This window comes from Xyrauchen texanus, chromosome 33 (genome assembly GCF_025860055.1).
Source record: "Xyrauchen texanus isolate HMW12.3.18 chromosome 33, RBS_HiC_50CHRs, whole genome shotgun sequence".
Lineage (NCBI taxonomy): Eukaryota > Metazoa > Chordata > Actinopteri > Cypriniformes > Catostomidae > Xyrauchen > Xyrauchen texanus.
This window is the reverse complement of record NC_068308.1, coordinates 17,447,109-17,472,097: the sequence shown is the minus strand read 5'-3', so window position 1 is coordinate 17,472,097 and position 24,989 is coordinate 17,447,109. Positions and strand designations below refer to the sequence as shown.

General features: G+C 41.2%; 1 protein-coding gene across 1 annotated transcript in view; it reads left to right on the top strand.

Annotated features, from left to right (window-relative positions):
- The first annotated feature begins 17,429 nt into the window (after nt 1–17,429).
- Nucleotides 17,430–24,989, top strand: part of LOC127627052 (probable E3 ubiquitin-protein ligase HECTD2) — a 31,882-nt gene continuing 24,322 nt past the window's right edge. Inside the window, exons 1-4 of the mRNA XM_052103267.1 lie at nt 17,430–17,887; nt 20,088–20,211; nt 24,048–24,186; nt 24,277–24,379. Coding sequence (XP_051959227.1) covers nt 17,810–17,887; nt 20,088–20,211; nt 24,048–24,186; nt 24,277–24,379 — 444 coding nt within the window. The 5' untranslated portion in view covers nt 17,430–17,809. The remainder of the gene's footprint in view (nt 17,888–20,087; nt 20,212–24,047; nt 24,187–24,276; nt 24,380–24,989) is intronic.

Sequence of the window (24,989 nt, the reverse complement as noted above, 5' to 3'; positions counted from 1 at the left end):
ATGCTGACCTGTAAGCTTTTAGTGCCTGTCTGTTGCTACAGACACTAACCTTCCATGAACCACAAAATACCTCTAATTTTGTATTCTTCCACTTGTGCTCCATTTTCCGAGCTGCTCTCTTGAGAGCATGAGTGTGATCATTGTACCATGGTGCAGGGCTTTTTTCTTTCAATATCTTTAATCGAAGGGAGGCGACACTATCAAGAGCGCTAGAGAAGTCTGTATTTATATTTTCTGTTATTTCATCAAATTCTTTTAGGCTTTGGGCTTTACTGAGTGTATGACATAGATCTGGAAGATTATTAGTGAAGCTATTTTTAGTGGTCGAAAGAATAGTTCTGCCTGAGAGATAGTTTGGTGTAGATTGAGAAACATTAGTTGATTGCAGCATACAAGAGACGAGGTAATTATCGGAGATATCATCGCTCTGCGGCAGAATTTCTATATTATCAACATCAACACCTTATGACAGAATTTAATCTAGCGTATGATTATGGCGACGAGTTGGTCCTGTTACATTTTATCTGACTCCCAATGTATCGTTTTCATTATCCATGTGAATGTTGAAGTAACCAACAATTAAAGCTCTATCTACAGTAACTACAAGATCTGATATTAAATTTGCAAATTCACCAAGGAAATCAGAATATAGCACAGGTGATCTTTAATTTATTTAAGGAGAGTTTTTTTATTTATATCTGACGGTGTCACATTAAGCATTATTAGTTCAAAAAACTTTATATTTATATCCTGTCCTCTGAGTAACACCACAAACTTCACTGTAAATTGTAGCAACACCTCCTTCTCGACCCTTCAGACGAGGCTCATGTTTATAACAATAAACTGGGGGAGTAAATTTATTTAAACTAATATATTCATCCAGTTTAAGCCAGGTTTCAGTCAAATGGAGCGCATCCAAATTATGATCTGTAATAATTTCATTTACAATTAGTGCTTTGGTTGAAAGAGATCTAATGTTTAGTAGCCCTAAATGTATATGATGTTTACATATATTGTAATATAAGCTTGAGTGCAGTAACTCTCAGCATTGTGTGTTATTTTTAGGTCTTCAGAAGAAATAAATGGTTTCTATGAATGCAGATGAGATGTTGTACAACATAGCTGAAGTTGTAAATGCTTATGGAATGAGTGAAATGTCAGTATTGTGTCATACTGTGCTAAATCGGCCAAACAGATCTACTAACAAACCCATTAATGTAAGTGTCAGATTGATCTCTGAACTGACCAGCTCAGCCATAACATTACAACCTCAAGGCAATTGATAGCTGTAAGCATGTGTTCTGGACAGGAGCCTCCAGCTGGGTTTCGCTCCCTCAGCCAGGGTCCAGCATGACTTTGGAATGGCATCCAGCCAAGCAGGACACCTCACATATTGCAGTCGATGAATGAGGCCTCTGGTCACTCTTTGGCTCTCATGACACACCCATTGTGTCATGCTAAAGGCATGTGAAACAGCTGTGTTACATCATGTATGGTGTCAGTTCATGTATGTCAAGGATATTCTATATGTCCTTTTTGGTGCTGTTCTTAGATATTTAAATAAAGAATATTGCGCAACAGTGACCATTCACTTTTTCAGTGGCCTGGGTTCCAGACAACATGATCACATGGATCAACAATTTTAAACATGAAAGTTAATGTACCCTAAAATCAACCCCATTCAGCCAATTTAAATTTTACTTTAACATTTATTATTTGGCAGATGCTTTTATCCAAAGCAACTTACAAGATAGGAATAATACATTATAAGCAATTCATCTTAAGGAAACGTGCTGCATTACAATGTTTCACTAGCATCAGAATAGTAGTATCCAAGGCTGATTAGAGTTTTTTTATTTTATTTTTATGAGTGCATGATTAAGTGCTCATGGAAAATATGTGTTTTTAGCAGTTTTTTGAAGACAGAGAGTGAGTCTGCATCACAGACGGAGTTGGGAAGATCATTCCACCAAAGTGGTTCAGTGAAACCGAAAGTCTGGGAAAGTGTTTTGGTGCCTCTTTGTGTTGTTTCAACAAGGCCCGCTCATTAGCCAACCACAGGCTTCTTGTGGGAACGTAGCTCCGCAGAAATGATTTTAGGTTTGCTGGAGCAGACAAAGTGACAGTTCTGTATGCCAGCATCAGAGCCTTGAATTTGATTTGTTCATCAACCAGCAGCCAGTGAAGAGAGACAAGGAGTGATGTAACATGCGCTCTCTTTGTTTCATTAAAGACCAGACGTGCAGCTGCATTCTGGATCATTTGCAGCCTAATTGCGCATGCAGGGAGTCTAGTTATGACAAGTGACTGAACAAGAAGTTGTGTGGCATGTTCTGAGAGGAAGAGTCTTATTTTCCTGATATTGTAGTGTGTAAATCTACATGATCGTGCTGCCTTTGAGACGTGGTCTGCGAAATTGAGTTGGTTATACTCCTAGATTTCTGACCATTTTGGAAGATATTACTGTAGTTGAACGGTGATGTTGTGTTCAAAAGCATGGTTGGCTGGAAAGACGAGGAGCTCATTCTTCACTGGGTTAAGTTGCAGGTAGTGTTCCTTCATCCAGGCTGAGATGTCTGCCAAACAGGCCGAGATTCGAGCAGTTACCATGGTGTCTTGGGCTGGAAAGACAAGTAGAGATGTGTGTCATCTGCATAGCAGTGGTAAGAGAACCCATGTGCCTGAATGATGGGTCTCAGTGATGTTGTGTATATAGAGAGGAGAAGTGGCCCAAGCACTGAACCCTGAGGTAACCCAGTAAGTAGCTGATGTGACTTGAACACCTCACCAGGCTACCTTGAAGGACCTACACCTGAGAGATAGGACTTAAAAAAGTCAAGCACAGTTCCAATGATGACCAGAGTAGAAAGGGTGGAAAGTAGGATTTGATGGTTGACTGTGTTAAAGGCTGCAGAAAGGTCCAGTAGAATCAGGACGGATGATCTGGATCCAGCTCTCACCTGTCGCAGTGACTCAGTGACATTGCAGTCTCGGTGGAATGTCCACTTTTGAAGCCTGACTGATTTCATCCAGCAGTTTGTTATGCAAATGATAGGCAGAGATCTGACTGAAAACTGCCCTTTCAAGTGTTTTTGCCATGAATGGGATGAGAGAGACTGGTCTGTAGTATTCTATTTGTGTGGGGTTAAGTGCAGTTACTCGAGCATGCTTAAATATAGTGGGAAAAATACCTGTAAGAAGAGATGTGTTAATTATAAGTGAGTGCAGGTAGGATGGATAGAGAGATGGCTTGGAGAAGGTGGGAAGGAACAGGGTCAAGGGGACAGGTGGTGGGGTGGTTGGAGAAGAGGAGTTTAGAGACCTCAGTCTCAGTCATAGGAGAGTGCATACAAGAGAACACAGAGATAGAGATTTATTGACAAGTACCATCCCCATTAGACATTTCTGCATCCATTCAAATGCAATCACACATCCCTCTGGAATTACTAACAGCCCGTTGCACGAGCAACCCCAAGACACAAGTTCTGGTCCTGCGGGAACCAGGAAGTAATCATGTTAGAATAAACAATGGTAAGCATAATTCAAAGGTTGCATTTTTGCTCTAAAATTTTATTTTTACTCTATTAATGATGGGGTTTGGATTAAGGGGTAGAGTTAATAAAATTCATTCACTGAGAAATGTATTAGGAACATTATGGTCCTAATAATGTTCAATAAGTGCCTGACTTGGCCTTCTACTGTTGTAGACCACTGGCTCAAAGTTCGACATGTTGTGCATTCTGAGATGCTATTCTGCTCAATACAATTGTACAGAGGGATTATCTGAGTTACCGTAGCCTTTCTGTCACCTCAAACCAATCTGGCAATTTTCCGTTAACCTCTCTCATCAACAAGGCTATGCCGTCCACAGAACTGTCGCTCACTGGATGTTTTTTGTTTCTGGCACCATTCTGAGTAAACTCAGGAGACTGTTGTGTGTGAAAATCCCAGAAGATCTGCACTTACAGAAATACTTAAACCAGCCAGTCTGGCACCAACAATCATGCCATGGTCTAAATCACTGAGATCACATTCTTTCCCCATTTGAATGGTTGATGTGAACATTAACTGAAGCTCCTTACCTGCATCTGCATGATTTATGCATTGCACTGCTGCCACACGATTGGCTGATTAGATAATCGCATTAATAAGTAGGGGTACAGGCGTTCCTAATAACATTCTCAGTGAGTGTATGTATTCCTGTTGACTATTACGCCATTTACCACAATAACAAAAACTTACTTTTGGTGCTACTCTATGGACATTGCACCAGAAAACCAGAGCTCACATGTGCGCATACATTCAACAACAATTCCAGCTTCGGCCATTGGGGGCAGTGATTCAAATTTTAGTAAGCACAAACCAATTTCAGCAGCAAAACCTATCTATTGTTGCTGATTCATGAATTTTCTCCTCTGACATTTTAGAAAAAATATTACAACATTTGCTTCAGAATTTGTTTTTGTTGAAATTATTTTAAACTACAACAAAAGACAAAGATACAGGGCCTACAAACACTATGAAGTCATGAAAGGTTCAAACCCTGCATTATAGAATGCAAATACTTCGGATTTTGGGATTTATTTTTTTACAAAGTTATTGTACTAAGTTATATTACACATCAAAGTTTAATCATCGCCACAGCTTTGTTGTGATTTTATATTGATCTCGGACAGCACAGCCAATATGGTTGATTTGTATTGATACAAAGCACTATATCTGACTGAAAGCCACATTGCAGACAGATTATTTAAAGAGTCCAGATCACTTGAGAAGAAGCTCTAAAGGAAAAGGGCATTAAATACTATTTCAAAAGAATCCTTATCTGGTATCTGATGAGCTAATGCCACAATGGAGATTTTGAAAAGACTTCTGGAATTCTAATGACTCTGCAGAGATAGCAGCTGAGAGGATTTGAAGTCTTCGCTCTTACTTGGCCAATCACTTTATTTTAGCCTGGGATCATCTCCTTTGTTTTTCTTGTTCTTCATGCTTCTTATCTAATACAATGCCCGGAATCTTTTTCATATAATTTCCATATATTTGTTTAAAAATTGAAGAAGTGAGATGAAGTTCTTAGAATCGTGGGTTTCTGTGGTTAATGAAATTGATATATCCTGTATTTTTTTTCTTTTTTCACAGTTGAGTCACGTGGATAGCTGTAACATGCTGTAAATGTAGAGGGGAAGTGGTGTAATGGAAGAAGTAACTTAAATTGTTTTTGGTAGTACAAAGCATACTTGGAACTGATGCTATCCGAGACACACAAGAGTAAATCATCACCTTTCAAATACATATGCATGTTACATCACAAAGGTGAAGCATACTGCAAGGCAGCTTGAATAATTAAGGTTATGGATGGTCAGGAATTAACAAAATAATGACTAGGATGAGGATTAATGTTTTTGTACAGCAGCCTCATTTTGCATCTTTAATGGCAGAATATATTGTGTTACCTATATACTTGAGTTTCTCAAAATGCAAAAGGCTGGCCATGTTTATGGATCAAAATCAATTGTGTCATTAGTGATTAATCACATTAAAATAGTATTTTAAGGGAAAGGCAAACTCTCAAAGATTGCTTTCCTTAGTCTGCATGGTTGGTATCTTCATGGAAAAGTTAGTAAGAACCAGTCTTGTTAATTAAGATTCTACAATCATGTTGCAGTCTGTTCCATCAATAAAGAGAGGTCTTTTAAAATATGGTAAACTGAAGACATAAAGAGATCAAACCGTAAAGCATGGTGTTAGTCTATGGCTTAATGTCTTGCTGACAGGGTCAGCTGTACGACAGGGTGTCTATCCAGTTCTAAGAGTTGGCAATGGCACATGAGCCATATTTGTCAATGCCAACCGCAGAATCCAAGTCGTGTACTCAAATGCTCATGTTACTGTACAGGAATGCATGTCTGAGTGACGGGAGACAGTGTAGCCAGGGTGCCTGATATGGTCAAAACAAGCAGTGGATATCTATCACCAGGGACTAAAAACGAAATGTTTTTCATTTCGGTTCGTTCTGAGCAGAAACAGTATTTTGTTTGTTATGGTTCCAGTGTTCTGCAGCCTCCTTTCCAATTGATAACCGGTTAAAACGTAATAAAAGAACGGTTAATAATGTTTTTTTTTTTTTTAAATGACAGTACTCCGTGCTAAGGGGTGGGTGATGTACAGTACCAGTTACAGTGTAGCCAGATCTCACAAGAGAATCAAGTGGCCTGGTCTGGAAAAAAAGCTCTAAATAAGGGACTTGCCTCACTCAAAATAAGTGAAATTATAAATAATATGTTTTCCCATGTGGGGGAATTATCAACCTAGCAAGCATAGTATACAGTAGCCTATTCAAAATGAAGTATTTTCAATAAATGTATTCTTAATATTAAAGATACCCCCCAAACACATCTGGCCATCTAAAATCAATGAATAGCCTAAATCTCTCTTTCCTCCATACACGCACACACTGTGTGGCCACGTTTGTACTAAACAACATCTAATGAAAGTTATTTTAATTATTTAATAAATCTTTAATCATTTTATTTTATACATTTGTTTTAATTACAGATCTGCTTCTTAGTCAAAATCCGGCAGCATCAAATCTGTATTAATGCATCATAGCTAACAATAATTCAGTGATATGAGAATCTGAGAAATTTACTTTTTAACCTCAATATTTTTCCTTGCATCGGGATTAATCATGCATGTATATGTAGTAATTATATGTAGTTAAAAAAAGGTGTTCAGCATGTCACATAAGGCTACATCCACAACGTGTTATTAGGAAAATAAATGTGTAATGCAGCAGTTTCCTTCAAAATCAGAGCACATGCTTATCATGTTCTACTAAAAAGAGTGAAGCCCCATTTTTTGGGCAACAGGAAGTGGTGTAATTTGGACAATTTACTGTGATAAACCTTTTGGTCTTTGGTTTCATGATTTTTTTTTTTTTATATCAGAACAAAATTAATCAGTTATTAACTGGTTAGCAGTTACCAGTATTTAAAAATTTAACTCTGGAACAATCGAAAGGGACTTTTTTTTTTTAAATAGCAGGGTTGTGCACCATTCAGAATTGAATAAAGAATGGAAATTCAATTCCTGAATTTGGACTGAATTTGAATTGAGGTAGCAAAAAGGATGTAGAAATGATATTCAAATTTGAATTTAAGGAAGTAGAATTAAAACTGATTCAAATAAATTCTTGTTGAGACTGTTTTTTAGTTTATATTTTAATAATACATTTGATGTTTCAGTATAACATTAAACATGTTATCATATTATTGTATGCATAAAAAATAGAATGTTTCCAGAAACATTACACTGTAAAAAAAAGTTTTGTATCAAATAATGCTGGAAAAAAAAAAAAAAACATTGAAAGATTTACTTGAATATTGTAGTTTGTTTTTTGTTTTGGCAATTTTCAGGAACGCATAGCAGGGAGTTGGCTTAATGCACTTATTTGAGTTTAAATTGGCATGCACAAAATGTTTATGTGTTTCAGTCCACTTTACATTCTTCCCAGCATGCACTGGGGCATGAATAAAATGGTTGCATTGTTTGGCCATTTGCATGTCTTTATTTACATTGTTGTTGTTGATTCTGCTGTCACAGTAGGTAACGTCTAGGTTACGGATGTAACCTCCGTTCCCTGATGGAGGGAACGAGACGTGTGTCAGAGAAGCGACACTAGGGGTCTCTCTTGAGCGCCGAATATGCCTCTGATCCATTGAAAAAAGGCCAATGAGAAGTTGGCAGTCAGTATTTGCATACCCTGCCCCCGGACATACGGGTATAAAGGCGAGGCAAATACTAGAGTTCATTCAGGATTTTACTGAGGAGCCGGAAATGGTTCTGGCCACTACAGCGGTTTGGCTCAGCGACGTGGCCGTGAAGACACAACGTCTCGTTCCCTCCATCAGGGAAGGAGGTTACATCCGTAACCTAGATGTTCCCCGTCTTTCGCTCTCTCCACGTTGTGTCGGAGAAGCGACACTAGGGGTCCAATTTAAATTCGCCATGCGCTGAGCCGTGTACGTGTTCTGCTGACACAGGAGCGGGCAGGTATTTGTTACGTGCCAAACGACCAGCTGTGCCAGGGCACGTACCCTTCCCCAATACCCCAGAAAAGTCGTCGGGATCCCTTTGGTTACCCTAGGCAGGGGAACAAGGCGACGCTTGCCAACCTGGGAACGGGCCAAGCCTGGCTGGGCCTCTTTTCTCTCTATGTTTCTAGCATAGAGCAATAGACAGCCGGGGCCCTTACACGCACTGAGGGAAGGGGGTCTTACCCAATTTCCCATATTTTCAGGGGGGGGAAGACCCGCGGAGACCACCCCTGCCCAACTGGGGAGGTATGGTGGTGAATACGTCACATGTGTTCTTAGGCAACACGTGGAAGTCGCACGGTGGCAGATCCAGCCTCAGCGAGGGTGGAGTTGCTACACACGGCGACCGGGGGGCAGCCGAAACGTACCCAAGGAAAATGCGGGTCTGCTTGTAAGGGGGCCGTATCTCAGAAAATACACACAGGGGGAGTCCGCGTAGGAGGCCCTTACTCTGTGGAGCACCTATTCCAGTACAGGGTAGATCTGAGTACCCGCAGTGGATTGGGTCGGCAAGTTCCTCCGCCGAACTGCGGACCCATGAGGGCTAGGGAGGAATCAACCAGGGATTCACGTTGAGTGGAGTCTCCTGGGAAAAAAGATGCACTGTTTTACCTCAAGCTGAGGAAAGGGCGTATACGCATAGCGATTCACCCGCCAGCCCATCAGGGTGTTACCGAGTTCTACTGGCTCGACCTGAGAAAACACGGGATGAAACTGACTCAACCCTGAGATTGTAGTATCTCGCAAAGGTGTTGGGTGTCGCCCAACCCGCTGCTCTACAAATGTCTGCCAGGGAGGTACCCTTAGCCAGTGCCCACGAGGACGCAACACTCCTTGTCGAGTGAGCTCGGACCTGCAAGGGTGGGGGCACGGCCTGTGTGTGATAAGCCAATGAAATGGCATCTACAACCCAGTGGGAAAGCCTCTGTTTGGAGACAGCGTTTCCTTTCCTCTGTCCCCCAAAGCATACAAAGAGCTGCTCAGAGCGTCTAAAGCTCTGCGTGCGGTCCAGGTAGGTACGCAAAGCACGTACCGGACACAGCAACGAAGGGGCTGGGTCTGCCTCCTCCCGGGGCAGCGCTTGCAGGTTCACTACCTGGTCTCTGAAGGGCGTGGTAAGAACCTTGGGCACATAGCCCGGTCGCGGTCTTAGGATCACCTGAGTGTCTGCCGGACTGAACTCCAGGCAAGTGTCGCTGACAGAGAACGCTTGCAGGTCCCCGACCCTCTTGATGGAAGCGAGCGCGATCAGCAGGGCCGTCTTAAGGGAGAGGACCCTGAGTCCAACTGATTGTAGTGGCTCAAAGGGAGGTCTCTGGAGGCCCGCGAGGACTACCGAGAGGTCCCAGGAGGGGAACAGGTTTGGCCGGGAGGGATTTAACCTCCGGGCGCCTCTTAGGAACCTGATGATTAAGTCGTGCTTACCAAGAGACTTACCGTCTACTGCGTTGTGGTGAGCCGCGATAGCAGCGACATACACCTTTAGGGTGGAAGGGGACAGCCTCCCCTCCAGCCTTTCCTGCAGGAATAAGAGCACTGACCTAACTGCGCACCTCTGTGGGTCTTCGGCCCTAGAAGAACACCAATCTGCGAACAGGCGCCACTTCTGGGCGTAAAGCTGCCTGGTAGAAGGGGCTCTGGCTTGGTTGATCGTGTCTACGACGGTAGGTGGTAGACCGGCTAGATCTTCCGCGTCCCGTCCAGGGACCAGATGTGGAGTTTCCAGAGGTCTGGATGCGGATGCCAGAGCGTGCCCTGCCCCTGAGAAAGAAGGTCCTTCCTCAGGGGAATTCGCCAGGGAGGGGCTGTTGCGAGGAGCACGAGGTCCGAGAACCAGGCCCGGTTGGGCCAGTAGGGAGCCACTAGTGTGACTTGTTCCTCATCCTCCCTGACCTTGCACAGCACCTGTGCAAGAAGGCTCACTGGGGGAAAAGCATACTTGCGTAGCCCCGCGGGCCAGCTGTGCGCCAGCGCATCTTTCCCAAGGGGAGACTCTGTTCGGCCGTACCAGAGCGGGCTCTGCCGAACCGTTCCCAAATCAGCTGGACCGACTGGGGGTGGAGCCTCCACTCTCCACTGGGTAAGCTCTGTCGTGACAGTGCGTCCGCTACCACATTGAGCTTGCCGGGGATGTGAGTGGCAGCGACCGGAGTCGCTTATGGCTCCAAAGGAGGAGACGACGGGCGAGTCGTGACATGTGGCGGGAGCATAAGCCGAATTAACGGGAGAAACCGCCGCAGGGCAAAGAAGACAGTCAACAACTCTAGGCAATTGATATGCCAGCGCAGCGGGGCCCCTCTCCAACGGCCCGCGACTGCGTGCCCTTTGCACACGGCGCCCCAACCCAATCTGGAGGCGTAGGTAGTGACCAGGACGCATAAGGAAACCTGCTGCAGGGGCACTCCTGCCCGTAGAAAGCCCAGGTCTGTCCAGGGTTGTAGTGTTTTTCGGAAGGCTTGGGTGATCGTCACACGGTGCATGCCGTGGCGCCATGCTCGTCTCGGGACTCGAGTCTGAAGCCAGTGCTGAATCGGTCTCATATGCATCAACCCCAGCGGCGTGGTCACGGCGGAGGATGCTATATGCCCCAGGAGCCTCTGGAAGAGTTTTAAAGGGACCGTTGTGCCTGGCCTGAATTTGGCGAGGCATTTCAGCACCAACTGCGCACGCACGTTGGTGAGACGTGCGGACATTGAGACTGAGTCTAACTCCATGCCGAGAAAGGAGATGCTCTGGACCGGGGTGAGCTTGCTCTTTTTCTCGGCTGACCTGAAGCCCCAAGCGGCTGAGATGCCTGAGCACCTGGTCTCTGTGAGCGCATAGTAACTCTCGGGAGTGGGCCAATATGAGCCAGTCGTCGAGGTAGTTGAGTATGCGGATGCCGGCTTCTCGGAGCGGGGCAAGAGCTGCCTCTGCGACTTTCGTGAAGACACGAGGGGACAGAGACATGCCAAAGGGGAGGACTTTGTACTGGAATGCCTGGCCGTCGAACGCGAACCGTAGAAAAGGTCGGTGTCCCGGCAAGATTGAGACGTGGAAGTACGCGTCCTTCAGGTCTACCGCTGCAAACCAATCTAGGTGTTGGACGCTTGTCAAGATACATTTGTGCGTGAGCATTTTGAACGGGAGTTTGAGCAGCGCTCGATTGAAAACTCGCAGGTCCAAGATTGGTCGTAAGCCGCCGCCTTTCTTGGGTACAATGAAGTAAGGGCTGTAGAAACCCTTCTTCATTTCGGTTGGAGGGACAGGCTCTATCACGTCTTTGAGTAGAAGAGTAGCGTTCTCCGCGCGCAGGAATTTGGCATGTTGGCCGTGCACTGTGGTAAAGCGGATGCCCGTGAAGGGGGGCGGGGGCCTGGCAAACTGAATTGCGTAACCGAGTCGGATGGTCCGGGCCAGCCAGCGAGACGGGTTGGGAAGTGAAAGCCACGCATCCAATCTCCATGCTAGGGGCACCAAGGGGACGGTTATTTTTGACGTACCCGGCGGGGCTTCGCAGCGGGGTGGAGCAGGTAATACGCCGTCGGGAGGCGCGGCTGCCTCCCGAGGCTCTGGTGCTGAGAAAAAACTCAAAGCACTTACCTTGCTCCGCACATCCAGCAGGGGGCGGGTTGGTGACTGAGGAGGAGGTCCTGTAGTGGCGTCCTCTGGACTCGTCAGAACCGGCCGGCCGGGGGACAGTCGTGGGCCTGCAGGCAGGCCTGAGGCCGCGTCCAGCGTGCCGGGACTGTTGAGATCTGGGGGCAGAGTGCCGTGAGAACGGCATTTGTGGGCCAGATGACCCAGAGACAAAGGAAATAGCTCTTTTATTGAGAATTTGGGTACCGCTGCCACGGTTAAGGGGAGCGGCAAAAGAAAAGTTTTTAAAGGAAAATTCTCCTCCCGGCCCTCCACCGGGGGACAGAGTGGTCTTACCATCTCCGGAGCTAACATCTTGGGCTCTGGTTCGTCCGTCTCAGGAGCGCCTGGGAGCCTTCCGGGTCCTCGAGGGGGTCCGTGAGACGGGGGGCGTCTGCTTCCTGCGGGGTGCTCGACGCGTGGGCTGAGAGCTGGGCCCGGGTTGAGGCGGAGCAGCTTGTCGCTTCCTCACAGGGGACGCCCTCGGCGAGCAGACGGGCAGGGCCCGGGGGCAGGTTTGGCGGCGGGGCAGGATATGTGATATCGCCTCTGTCTGTTTCTTCACCGCGGAGAACTGCTGGGTGAAGTCCTCAACGGTGTCGCCGAAGAGACCGAACTGGGAGACTGGGGCGTCGAGAAAGCGAAGCTTGTCGGTCTCACGCATCTCGACCAGGTTCAGCCATTGGTGTCGTTCCTGGACCACGAGGGTGGCCATCGCCTACCCGAGTGACTGCGCCGTGACCTTCGTGGCTCTGAGGGCGAGGTCGGTCGCTGAGCGCAGTTCCTGCAGCACGTCGGGATCAGGGCTACCCACGTGCAGTTCTTTGAGTGCCTTGGCCTGGTGGACTTGCAGGAGGGCCATGGCGTGCAGGGCGGAAGCGGCAGTTCCGGCGGCGCTGTAGGCCTTCGCTGTCAGCGAGGATGTTGTCCTACAGGCCTTGGAAGGGAGTACAGGGCAACCGCGCCAGGTGGTAGGGTTTCCGGGGCATAGTTGGAGCACAACAGCCCTATCCACCTGGGGGATCGCCGTGTACCTGTGGGCCGCTCCACCGTCGAGGGTAGCGAGAGCGGATGAGCATGTGGCTTTGTGATGTTGTGTGGTGAACGGTGCCCTCCACAGCGACGTCAGCTCATCGTGCACTTCCGGGAAAAACGGAACCAGGGGCGTGACTGTGAGCGGCCCGGGAAAGCATGTCGGACATCTGAGTGTCAGCCTCGGCTTGGGCGTGCTGGCCCGAAGGCGGCAGCCCAAGGGAGTCATCCGCATCAGACGCCGCGCTCTCCGATGCAGCGGCGAGCTCATCCACTTCTAGCTCTAGAGGATAGGCAAGCTGGCTGTGAGGCGAGCTGCTGTTGCCTCGAGCACGGACGGGAGTCAACGAGCGTGCTGGGGGACAGGTGGTCTGAGGGGGGGTACCCGACGGAGCCGCGCCCTCTGCCATCCCCAAATCGCTTCCAGCGCCACTCGCACCATCCTCAATCCCGTGGGAAGAAGGAGCAATGCGAGGTGCGGCTGGAGTGGCTTGCTTCCGGTTGAAAGTGAGCCGCGACCGCAACGTTGTCATGGTCATGTTCTCGCAGTGAGAACATGAACCATCCACAAACGCAGCCTCGGTGTGATCACTACCCAGACACACGAGACAGCGTCTGTGGCCGTCTGAAGCGGAGAGCACTCTACCGCATCCAGGAACTACACAGGGGCGGAAAGTCATCTTTACAAAGACGCGTCCTGAAAAGGACGTTCAACGCCGCTGTGTATTTTGCTCTTTTAGAGAAAATTGCTCTTTTAAAGAAAATCACTCTTTTAAAGAAAATTACTCTTTTAAAACTCATCTGAGTTTTTTATACTGCGCTGTCGAAGCGCCCAGGGGCAATATGCACTGCCGTGCAAGGAGAAGAATCGCCACTGTAATGCGCCCTCAATCCAACAGCATGCAGTAGCGTCAGAGGAATACAGGAACGGGTGTGTTTCACTGCGAACAGCATGTACAACCATCGGCTCCGAAGAAAATTTCTGAATGAACTCTAGTATTTGCCTCGCCTTTATACCCGTATGTCCGGGGGCGGGGTATGCAAATACTGACTGCCAACTTCTCATTGGCCTTTTTTCAATGGATCAGAGGCATATTCGGCGATCAAGAGAGACCCCTAGTGTCGCTTCTCCGACACAACGTGGAGAGAGCGACAGATGGGGAACTTGTTTTTTGCAATGTCAGGATGAGTTTGTTTCTCCAATAAAATGACCAATTTGTTGATTGTTACCCTTGTCGTGTTTAATGTACCTAAAGTGTTGAGCTCAGTGCATGCCATTTTAAAATACTTTATATGCTTGAATGGTTTTCTTATAAGTGTTAATGTGATTAAATATGTTTTAAGACAGAAAGCACATTGCTTTCCATTACATATATGTTTATAGAAATGTACATGAGATGTTCAGAATATTGAACAGTTTTAATAGAATAGAAGCCTTTATTTTGGTCACACATTATACATAATGTATTTATTTTTTGCATGTATCCTTTTTTTTTTTTTTTATCAGAGTGCAGGATCAGCCATGATACAGCACCCCTGGAGCACATCTTAGATGTGCTGGGGCTTGAAACCCCAACCTTCTGGTCAGTAACCCAGAGCCTTAACCGCTGAGCCACCACTATTTAAAACCATGTAAATAAAGGAAGTAAATTTCATCAGACTACTGTAAGTTGACAGAGTTACTTAAAAAAAAATAAAGTTACTAAATTTAAATATATATTTATTAAATATATAATATGTACAGCTAATATGTCAGTCATGGCAGGTTGACATTTTAAGTTCAGTTAATTTACTTAAAAAGATGTAGATTAATTCAACTTAATAAAAAAGCAATGCAAAGTTAATTTACAGACAGCCATTAAAGAAAATCCCTTTAGAGCACTTTTAAATACTATTTGAAGAAAACGGTTACTAAAATGATTTTGTGCATTTCACATCTTTCAAATGTCTTTTGATTATTTTAATGAAATATTTAATGAATATTTCAAGGAAGATTACTCGATTAATGTTAATAACTTTTTGAAATATCATAGACATAATATTTCCCTGTGTACTGTAAACTTCAAGTGCATTGCAGACAATTTGTACTGTACGTTCACATTTTCCAAGGACAGATCTCTCCCTCCACCTACTGGCTGAAAGATCAAATTAGCATTACAATATGAAGAGAAATAAAGCCTAGATACAGAGTTAATTATGAAACACTTCCACTTGTTTTTTTTAGTAGGGTATAACAGGGCTAAAGGTACACTAAGGTAAGTTGATTTAACATGTAATCATTTTTAAATGCTTTAAAAAAAAAAAAGATTTATGTAGTAAATGAGAATCCCTAAAATTATCACTTGTATTTTGAGTCAAAACACTTGTTTAGGATTATTAATTTAATCCAAGTTATTAATTCAACAGTTTTTCAGCTCAATAAGTCAAAGGACAGTATTTTGGGGGGAAATCCCACTTGATGTTGGGGCTAAAGAATATACCTGTGGCTAGAAAGGTACCCAAAAAAACAGTTAGGTTGGCAGAGGGGGGAAATGTATAATAAAATAGAGTGCCTGTCTTGCAGTTAATTATTTTATATGTAGGTGTTAAAAAAGGATGTGCAAGGTGGGCCCACGCTGACTGTTCCAGTCACAATGGAGATTTGTTTGTTAAATATTCTATAACATTGTCTAGAAGAGGTAGATTACTAAAAGCAGAACAATACAGAAATTGTTATAAAACACTTGATAGAAATGCCAAAAGTAACTGACATATGTATACCGTAATCAGGACATTTACATAAATCCCGTGATTATTTTGAGTAATGTATATGGTTTGAAGTGTTTATATGGCAAGTATTTACTTAAATATATTTTTGAGCAACATTTAAAGGGATAGTTCACCCAAAAATGAAAACTCTCTCATAATTTACTCACCCCAAATGATGTCCCAGATGTGTTTGACTTTCTCTCTTCTACAGAAAACAAAGATGTTTAGAAGAATATCTCAGCTCTGTTTGTCCTTTCAGTGCAAGTGTATGGTGGCCAGAACTTTGATGCTCAAAAAAGCACATAAAGGCAGCAGAAAAGTAATCCAGATGACTCCAGTGGTTAAATCTACAGTATATCTTCAGAAGTGATGTGATATGTGTGGGTGAGAAATATTTATCAATATAAAAAATAGATCAATATTTAAGTCCTTTTTTTTTACTATAAATCTCCATTTTCACATTTTTCTTATTTTGTTTTTGGTGATTCACATTCTTTGTGCATATCGCCACCTACTGGGAAATTTAGGATAATTTATAGTAAAAAAGGACTTAAATATTGATCTATTTCTCACCCACACTTATCGTATCGCTTATGAAGACATTTATTAAACCACTGGAGTCATATGGATTATGTTTTATGCTGCCTTGATGTGCTTTTTGGACCTTAAAAGTCTGGTCACCATTCACTTGCATTGTATGGACCAAAAGAGCTGAAATATTTTTCTAAAAATCTTTGTGTTCTGCAGAAGAAAGAAATCCATACACATCTTAGATGGCATGAGGGTGAGTAAATTATGAGAGATTTATTTCTTTAAATGTTGTTCAAAAATATATTGATAAATCAAAAGTTTTTGCAAATTGTGCAAGTTTTTGCCCTATTGCAGATACATATCCACTATAGTTTCCCCAGGGACATTTCTAACCCATTACCCTTGCTAACTTTATATTTACATTATTTTTAATTAAGCTAATTTTGCTTAACAGGGACTCCACTGTCCACTGTAAATGTTGTTTTATTAATAATTTATTAATAATTTACTTTATTAATATCTTTAGACATTTATTAGTGTTATCTATATAAAATCTGTTATATGTTCAGAACGTATACAATCTAATCTAGTGAATATGATTTTAAAGTCTTAATAAAACTCTCATAATCATTATTGATTATTTATATTATTTTTCATGCATATGATGCAAATTTTTCAGTTTTCTTCTAAAAACTCATTCAATGGCTCATGGCATATTCGCCATCATAGTAGTTCATAGCAGCTGGGGATTTTCATATTTGCACTAAGACAAAGTAATAATTTGTATAATTCTATATTACATAGTATACATTTAATTAACATATTACTTTTAATTTATTTTAAATATAAAAGTAAATTATAGCCTATTTATTTTCATATTACATTTTATTATAGCTACTGTAAATATTACATGTTGGCTACAATTCCAAACATTTGGTCTAACAGAAAATCTCAGAATGTCCTATAATAGGACGTTACACATACAGAGATATTAACAAAACATACAGAATATGAATCGTTAAGTCTCAATTACATATTCTGACTTTAGCATGTATTTAACAATCTCAAGCAGGGCCATAGCTAGTGGGGTGAAAGGTGGTAATGATTATAGGGGCTCAAAGTCCAGGGGGCCCCGCAACATATTCTAAATTGTATTTTTTAATAGGAAAGGGGCCCAGAGTAAGATACAGCTAGGGGGCCCAGATTACCTTGCTTCCGCTCTGATCTCAAGTATTTTATCTGACAAACAAATGCGCTTTTAATGCTACATACAAACAGACTTTTTGCTGGGTGTATGTTTAATTCCAGGAAAGATATTAATTAGTGGTGTGCAATAAATCTGACTCAGCACGGCACGGCTCCTCTCTTCTTACGTAAAGGCAGCGGTCGTCTCCAAGTCCGTAACTACAGACCTCATCATCCTCAACAACATGGCGCCAGCATACAGCTGGATCGCACATACACGCCAGGGCATTTTTTCACCAAGTTAGTAAACTAACTAAACGCGGCGTCGCGAAGATTTCTTCTAGTCTTTCTTTATACTCTAAATGTAGCATAGTTAGTTTCTATCTTTTGAAAGCGAAAATCGTCAGTTTTTGGTCACCAAACTCACCTGCTTACCCGAAAGAACAGACCGTTCTGAGTCTGAACCGGACTCACGAGCTGTTGCTGTATTTCAAATAGTGAGAGCAAAGAGAAGACTGAGATTACGCAGACGCGGAAAGTATTTTTTCCCAGAGAAATAAGCCATGTAACTGCTCGAAAGTTAAATTTCTGAGGAGATGCTTCTAAACATGAGTGAAAATAACTGTCCACTAGAAGAAAGGGATAGAGAGAGACTTCCTCCAATACTAAGTCATGTGAGTAATTTTTTCTCCTTTTTATACATATATGAATGCATATGGTTGTTATTGTTGTATATATAGTACATATATACATATCGTATCTATTTGCTGTTTTGTAAATAAGGTAGGCTATTTTTTAATGGATTGTTGCTTTTGTGATTTTCTATATGGTTGTTATTGCTGTATAGGCTATGCATATAGAAGTAGATATTTGCTGTTTTTTTTTTGCTATGTTTTTTAATAATTTATGGTATAGCCTAATGGATTGTTGCTTTTATTTTCCCGTTAATCTTTGCTTTGACTTTGGCTACTGGTGTGATTAATCTAATGTATATCTTTAAGACTGGTTGTGGCTGGTTAGCCCACCGCTGAGACAACACACATTTTCTACTGTAAAAGAAATCACTTGGTCATAGTGAAAGCTCAGTGTGAGTCATGGAATATTTTGCTCAACTCACTGTACATAGCCTATATTTCCCTCTTAAAGTAATCTTGAATTTGTTGTGTTGAAGTAAAGTACACAGCCACTGATGTTTTTCTGAAAAACAAAACCAAAAATGTTAATGATGACGTAATGAACGAGACGACTTCATTAACCTTGTATTATCCACTTCTGTTGAAGGCAAAACAGTTTAGGATTTTTTTCATTTCCTTTTTGGTTATACACTGTTAAACATATTACACAAGTGCAAATAGCAACAAAATGCATTTTTGCACTAAGTGCAAATAGTGTTAGATGCTATTTTCACCCTTAATTAAATATTAACATACAGTATCACTGCAGCGTGTTCATTGTGTTTATTTAGAGTCCCACAGACACTATATCAACCCCCTCCTAAACCTTACCCTAACCTCCCCTTTCAAAATGGACCATGGTTTTACTGCATTAGCATCACTATGGTATTGTGTAGTAAAATCATAGTAACCACATCATTAAATATGGTTACTATATTAACACCATATTACTGTAGTAATACCATGGTTAACTGCATTAAAACTATAGCTTCTGCAAAAAACCATGGCTACAACAATGTTACTATATAACCATGGTTTTACCTGGATCAGACCTTTCTCTCAACTCCCGACCATCACCTTGGACAAATCACTGCAAGGCAATCGATCTTTATATTAATTTTGATTTATTATTGCCATGTTAAAATAAATATTAATAGTGGAGACAGGAAACACGATTGGAAAAAGTGGGACAAAAGGCAGAATCGAACCCGGGTTGTCCACATGAGAATCTTATTCATACTGTTGTTACAACCCACATGCACCACTGCTGTGACAGTGCGGGTGCAGTTTGTTGAAAATTTCTCTATTTCTCTATTGTAGTGCAAATAGCCACTCTGTGTGGCAGGTGCTTTTTACACCTAGTGCATATAGTCACTCCGTTTCTTTTATTTGTTTATTGTTCCATTAGATCTAATGTAACAATAATCTACATAGTAGCTAATCTACTATGAGGCAATTTATTTAAAGTTTTCAGTTTAGTATAGTAAGTATAGTATAGTTTATTAATTTATTGTAGTATATTATACACTCATTGAGCACTTTATTAGGAACACCTTGGTTCTAATAAAGTTCCCAACATTGTCTTCTGCTGTCGTAGCCCGTCTGCCTCAAGGTTCGACATGTTGTGTATTCTGAGATGCTATTCTGCTCACTACAATTGTACAGAGTGGTTATCTGAGTTACTGTAGCTTTTCTTTCAGCTCAAACCAGTCTGGCCATTCTCCGTTAACCTCTCTCATCATGTTTCAATCTGCAGAACTGCTGCACACTGGATGTTTTTGTTTTTGGCACCATTCTGTGTAAACTCTCAGTAAAAATCCCAGGAGATCAGCAGTTACAGAAATACTCAAATCAGCTCGTCTGGCACCAACAATCATAACCATATTCAAAATCACTGAGATCACATTTTTCCCCATTCTAATGGTTGATGTGAACATTAACTGAAGCTCCTTACCCGTATCTGCAAAATGTTATGCACTGCTGCCACACAATTGGCTGATTAGATAATTAACGAATAAGTAGGTGTACAGGTGTTCCTAATAAAGTGCTCAGTGAGGGTCGTTTATCATCTCTTTTCTAATGTATAATGTGCACAATTTTCACAGCAACATACAGTTGTATTGCAGTCACTGTGTATTTTCTATAGAAATGTTGGAATATTTGTTTCTGTTAATGGATACATGGATTGCTTCATTGACAGAGCCTGGATCGTGGTCCGAAGCTCCCTTTCCCCTCTTACGGAAGCTTCATCTCCACCCTGAATCACAAGAGAGTATCTGGCAGCCACAGTTTTTCCTCACCACTCCTGTTACCGGCAGTTAAAGGTCAGGCCCCCTCAAGTCCAGCCACTTTTGGCTAATTTTTGTTAGATGTGAATAACTTGCTTCTATTTGAATTATCAAACAAGCCCAAGAGTTGAGATGTATCCATATGCAGTCTTTGCTTTAGGTTTACAAGGAAGTAACACAAGCAAATCCTCCAAAGGTTACTATGGCCTTAAAATGATATTCATTGTTGATTTGAAGGTAAATCCTTTTTAAATTAAAGGCAAAAAAGAAAAAAAACTCATTGCATTTCAAAGCAGTTCATTCGGCTGCTTTGAATTAATAACCACTTCATTGTTTCTAGCAGATGTGTTTTGCTTTCTTTGTCTTGGAGATCAAAGCTTTTGCCAGAAGATGAATGCATCACATAGACTAGGCAGAGGAGAGTTCACGCTTAGCATGTCTTTAGAAGAGATGAGTTGGGGATTGTAATGATGATACTACTTGGGCTGGGGCATGATGCTGTTTTGAAGCTTGTTAAATCTTCTCACTTTTCCTTGTAAATTCAGAAGGCTAATAGTGAAAACATCAATTGTTACTACACTACATGTCTCTGTGAATCTTAAGTAATCAGCCCTAATCAGTACTTTTGTTGCGAATTAGAGAACTATGGTACCAACTTTAAATACACTTACTGAGCACTTTATTAGCAACACTATGGTCCTAATAAAGTGTCCTACGTGGTTGATGTGAACATTAACTAAAGCTGCCATTCACCATTTGCGGCATCCGCCACCATATTCTCCCCAGTCTACGCTTGCAGGAGGAAATGAATATAAAAGTGTTCAGCGGAAGACACTGATGTAAACACAGAGATGGTGTGCAAAAGCTAAACCCGTCCGTATAGTACATTGTTATAGAGTGACAACGTTCCGCATCAACACCCAATATTGGGTGCATAATGTGGGACTTTTAACTGGAAATAGGCCCAAAACACACAAGGGAATCTTATAATGAATAAATAAGAGACTTGGCTTAGTTTAAAAGCTCTGTATTTAAGTATTTACCAAATTAAGATTTTTAAACCTTATATATTCACCAAATTAAGAGTTTGTATATATATATTTCACCAGATGAGGTTTAATGAGGAATAAGGTTTAGTATTATTCACAGTGAAGTTGGAGACTGAGCTGATAGGGCATGTTTTCATATAGTCACATTTTTCTTTGCCTTTAAGTTTAGATTACTTGATTATCTAATCAAAGTAGCGCTGGCCACGTTGAAATAATTATAATTAAAAAACGTCAACACTTTGTATGAAGCCCATATTTATAATGCATTTTAAACGCATTATATATGTGTTATACTGCATTCATAATATAGCATATTATAATAAGTTATAATTTCTCATAAATAATTATAACTAAAGTTATAATACATTACATTACATCTTCTGTTCATAGTTAGAGTATAATGCATTATAACACAAGCAACATCCAATTTTAACGCAGCAGAAGTTAATAAAGTTTATCGTATAAGTGCTTTATTGTGTAAACAGTCAAAAGGCTTTATGAAGTGATCATATTATAAGTGGTCTTTGCCTGCTTAAAGTAAAGATATTAAAGCAATATCTTCTTATAAACAACCATAACATTAACTTGTATCATACAATACATAACAAGTAAAAGTTATATAATGGAAGTTACAGTTGAAGTCAGAAGTTTACATACACCTTGGCCAAATAACTTAATCGTAGAAAACATTCCCTGTCTTATGTCAGTTAGGATCACTACTTTATTTTAAGAATGTGAAATTTCAGAATAATTGTAGAGAGAATTGTTTATATCAGATTTTATTTCTTACATCACATTCCCAGAGGGTTAGAAGCTTACATACAGTTTGTTAGTATTTGGTGCATTGCCTTTAAATTGTTAAATTTAATAAGTAGCCTTCCACAAGCTTCTCACAATTAGTTGCTGGAATTTTGTAACTGAGTCAGGCTTGTAGGCCTCCTTGCTTGCACATGCTTTTTCAGTTCTGCTCACAAATTTTTTCAGATTGAGGTCAGGGCTTTGTTATGGGCACTCCAATATCTTGCCTTTGTTGTCCTTAAGCCATTTTACCACAGATTTGGAGGTATGCTTGGTGTCATTGTCCATTTGGAAGACCCATTTCCAATCAAGCTTTAACTTCCTGGCTGATGTGTTGAGGTGTTGCTTTAATATATAAACATAATTTTCCTTCCTCATGATGCCATCTATATTGTGAAGTGCACCAGTCCCTCCTGCAGCAAAGCACCTCAACAACATGATGCTGCCACCCCCATGCTTCACATTTGGGATGGTGTTCTTTGGCTTGCAAGCCTCACCCTTTTTCCTGCAAACATAACAATGGTCATTATGGCCAGAAAGTTTAATTTTTGTTTAATCAAACCAGAGGGAATTTCTTCAAAAAATAAGATCTTTGTCCAGTTTTCAGACCTTGAATACTGCAAAGAAACAAGTTCATATTCATGTTTAAACAACACAATACTAATGTTTTAACTTAGGAAGTGCTCATACTGTAAATCAGTATTTAGTGTAATCACCTTGATTTCCTGTCACAGCTTTCATGGGTCTTGCATGCTTTCTACCAGTCTTTCACATTGCTGTTGGATGACATAATGCCACTCATGGCACAAAAATTCAAGCAGCTTGGCTTTGTTTGATGGCTTGTGATCATCCATCTTCATCTTGATCACATTCCAGAGGTTTTCAATGGGGTTCATGTCTGGAGATTGGGCTGGCCATGACAGGGTCTTGATCCAGTGGTCCTCCATCCACACCTTGATTGATCTGGCTGTGTGGCTTGGAGCATTGTCCTGCTGGAAAAAACAATCATTAGAGTCTGGGAATATTGTCAGAGCAGAAGGAAGCAATTGTTTTCCAGGATAACCTTGTAAGTGGCTTGATTCATGCGTCCTTTACAAAAAAGAATCTTCCCGATTCCAGCCTTGCTGAAGCACCCCCAGATCATCACCAATCCTCCACGTGGTCGTGTAATGTTTAACCACAGTGTCACACACCCACTGTGAAATTTGGTGGAGGATGTGATGATCTGGGGGTGTTTCAGTCACCCAAAAGCAATGTGAAAGACTGGTAGAGAGCATACCAAGACCCATGAAAGTTGTGATTGGAAATCAAGGTTATTCCACTAAATATTGATTTCTGAACTCTTCCTAAGTTAAAACATTAGTACTTTTTTTAAAAATGAATATGAACTTGAATTCTCTGCATTATTCAAGGTCTGAAAACACTGCATCTTTTTTGTTATTTTGTCCAGTTGTCATTTTCTGCAAATAAATGCACTAATGACAATATGTTTATTTATATTTGGGAAAAATGTTGTCTTTTCTTTATAGAATAAAACTACATTTTTAATGTTACTCAAACAAATACCTATAAATAGTAAATCCAGAGAAACTGATAATTTTGCAGTGGTCTCTTACATTTTTCCAGAGCTGTATATATAATAAACTGCAGATGAAATTGTATGTTGCTTGTGTTATAATGCACTCTAAGATTTAACTATGAATAGTTAAGTATTATAATGTGTTTTAATTGTGGTTACATTTATTTATGAGAAGTTATAACATAATATAAGGTGTATTATGAGACATTACTAATGCAGTATAATGCCTTTACCATGCATTATAAATATGGGCTTCATAGAAAGTGTTATCGAAAAACCTTTGGCAAATATAGGCATTGATTTTTGACACAGTTAACGATAGTCCCAAAAAGCATCAGACTACCTCTACTTTTAACTTTTAACTAATCCATACCCAAACCTAAGCCCCTGATTTTAGCTGCTATGTAATCCAGTGTGTTTGTGTGTTTGACTCTTTTTGTTTTCAGTGAGAGTGCTTCCCCCAATATGTCCAGATGTGAGACAAAAGCATCGTATCTCTATTGATGTTCTCCCTCCAGAAGTGAAGGCTCGTTTCGTCTCAGAACCCATAATTCCCATTCGGACCAAAACTGCCAAAGAGTTTCAGTACTTACTCATCTTTCACATAGTTACACTGCAGTATTGTCTTTCCAGACCAATTACATTATGTTTAACAGTGTCTTTATTTGGCTATAGGGACGATGTTGAAAGGGCAACTATCTCAGGGGATTGGAAGCAAGTCCATGAATTCTACTTGACCACATTTGACTCCTTTTTGGAACTCAATGCTGCCTTTAAGGTGTGTTGACGGTCCTAATGCAGTTTTAAGTACTTACTATAACAATACAGTGTTTTGTTCATTTTTGAAGCCTTTTTTATAATAGCTTTTGATTGTTTTCGTATTGTTTGAAGTCTCATTTATAAACATAAGCTTACTTTACCTTACCACAACCCACTATAAATTATCAGTTCATTTAGCGTGTATAAAATTTAACAACAATCAGTTATAATGTAATTGTGTTTTGAATATTTCTGTAGGTATGCAATTGATAATGACTTATAATACTTGTCTAGATGTTTTTTGTTATTCACTTTTGAATAATGTTAATTTTATGAGTGAATATTTGTTTAAAGTGAAGCCAATATTTTTAACGAGAACTCTTGGAATTCTGTGGAAAAACTGACCATAAACGTCTAGAAAAGAGGAAAACTGAACATTTTGGTCTCCTAATGAATCAATGAGCTCATTCAAGGAGTTATTAAAAACAACATCTGCATATGGTTTCATCAGAAAATTGTGTTCTTATATGAGGTGAATGTTTTACCATCCATTTTATATAACACCTCCATATAGACCTTAGAAAAAGGATGGTGAAAAGTGTGCTTGGAACATTAATCATTTGTTTTGT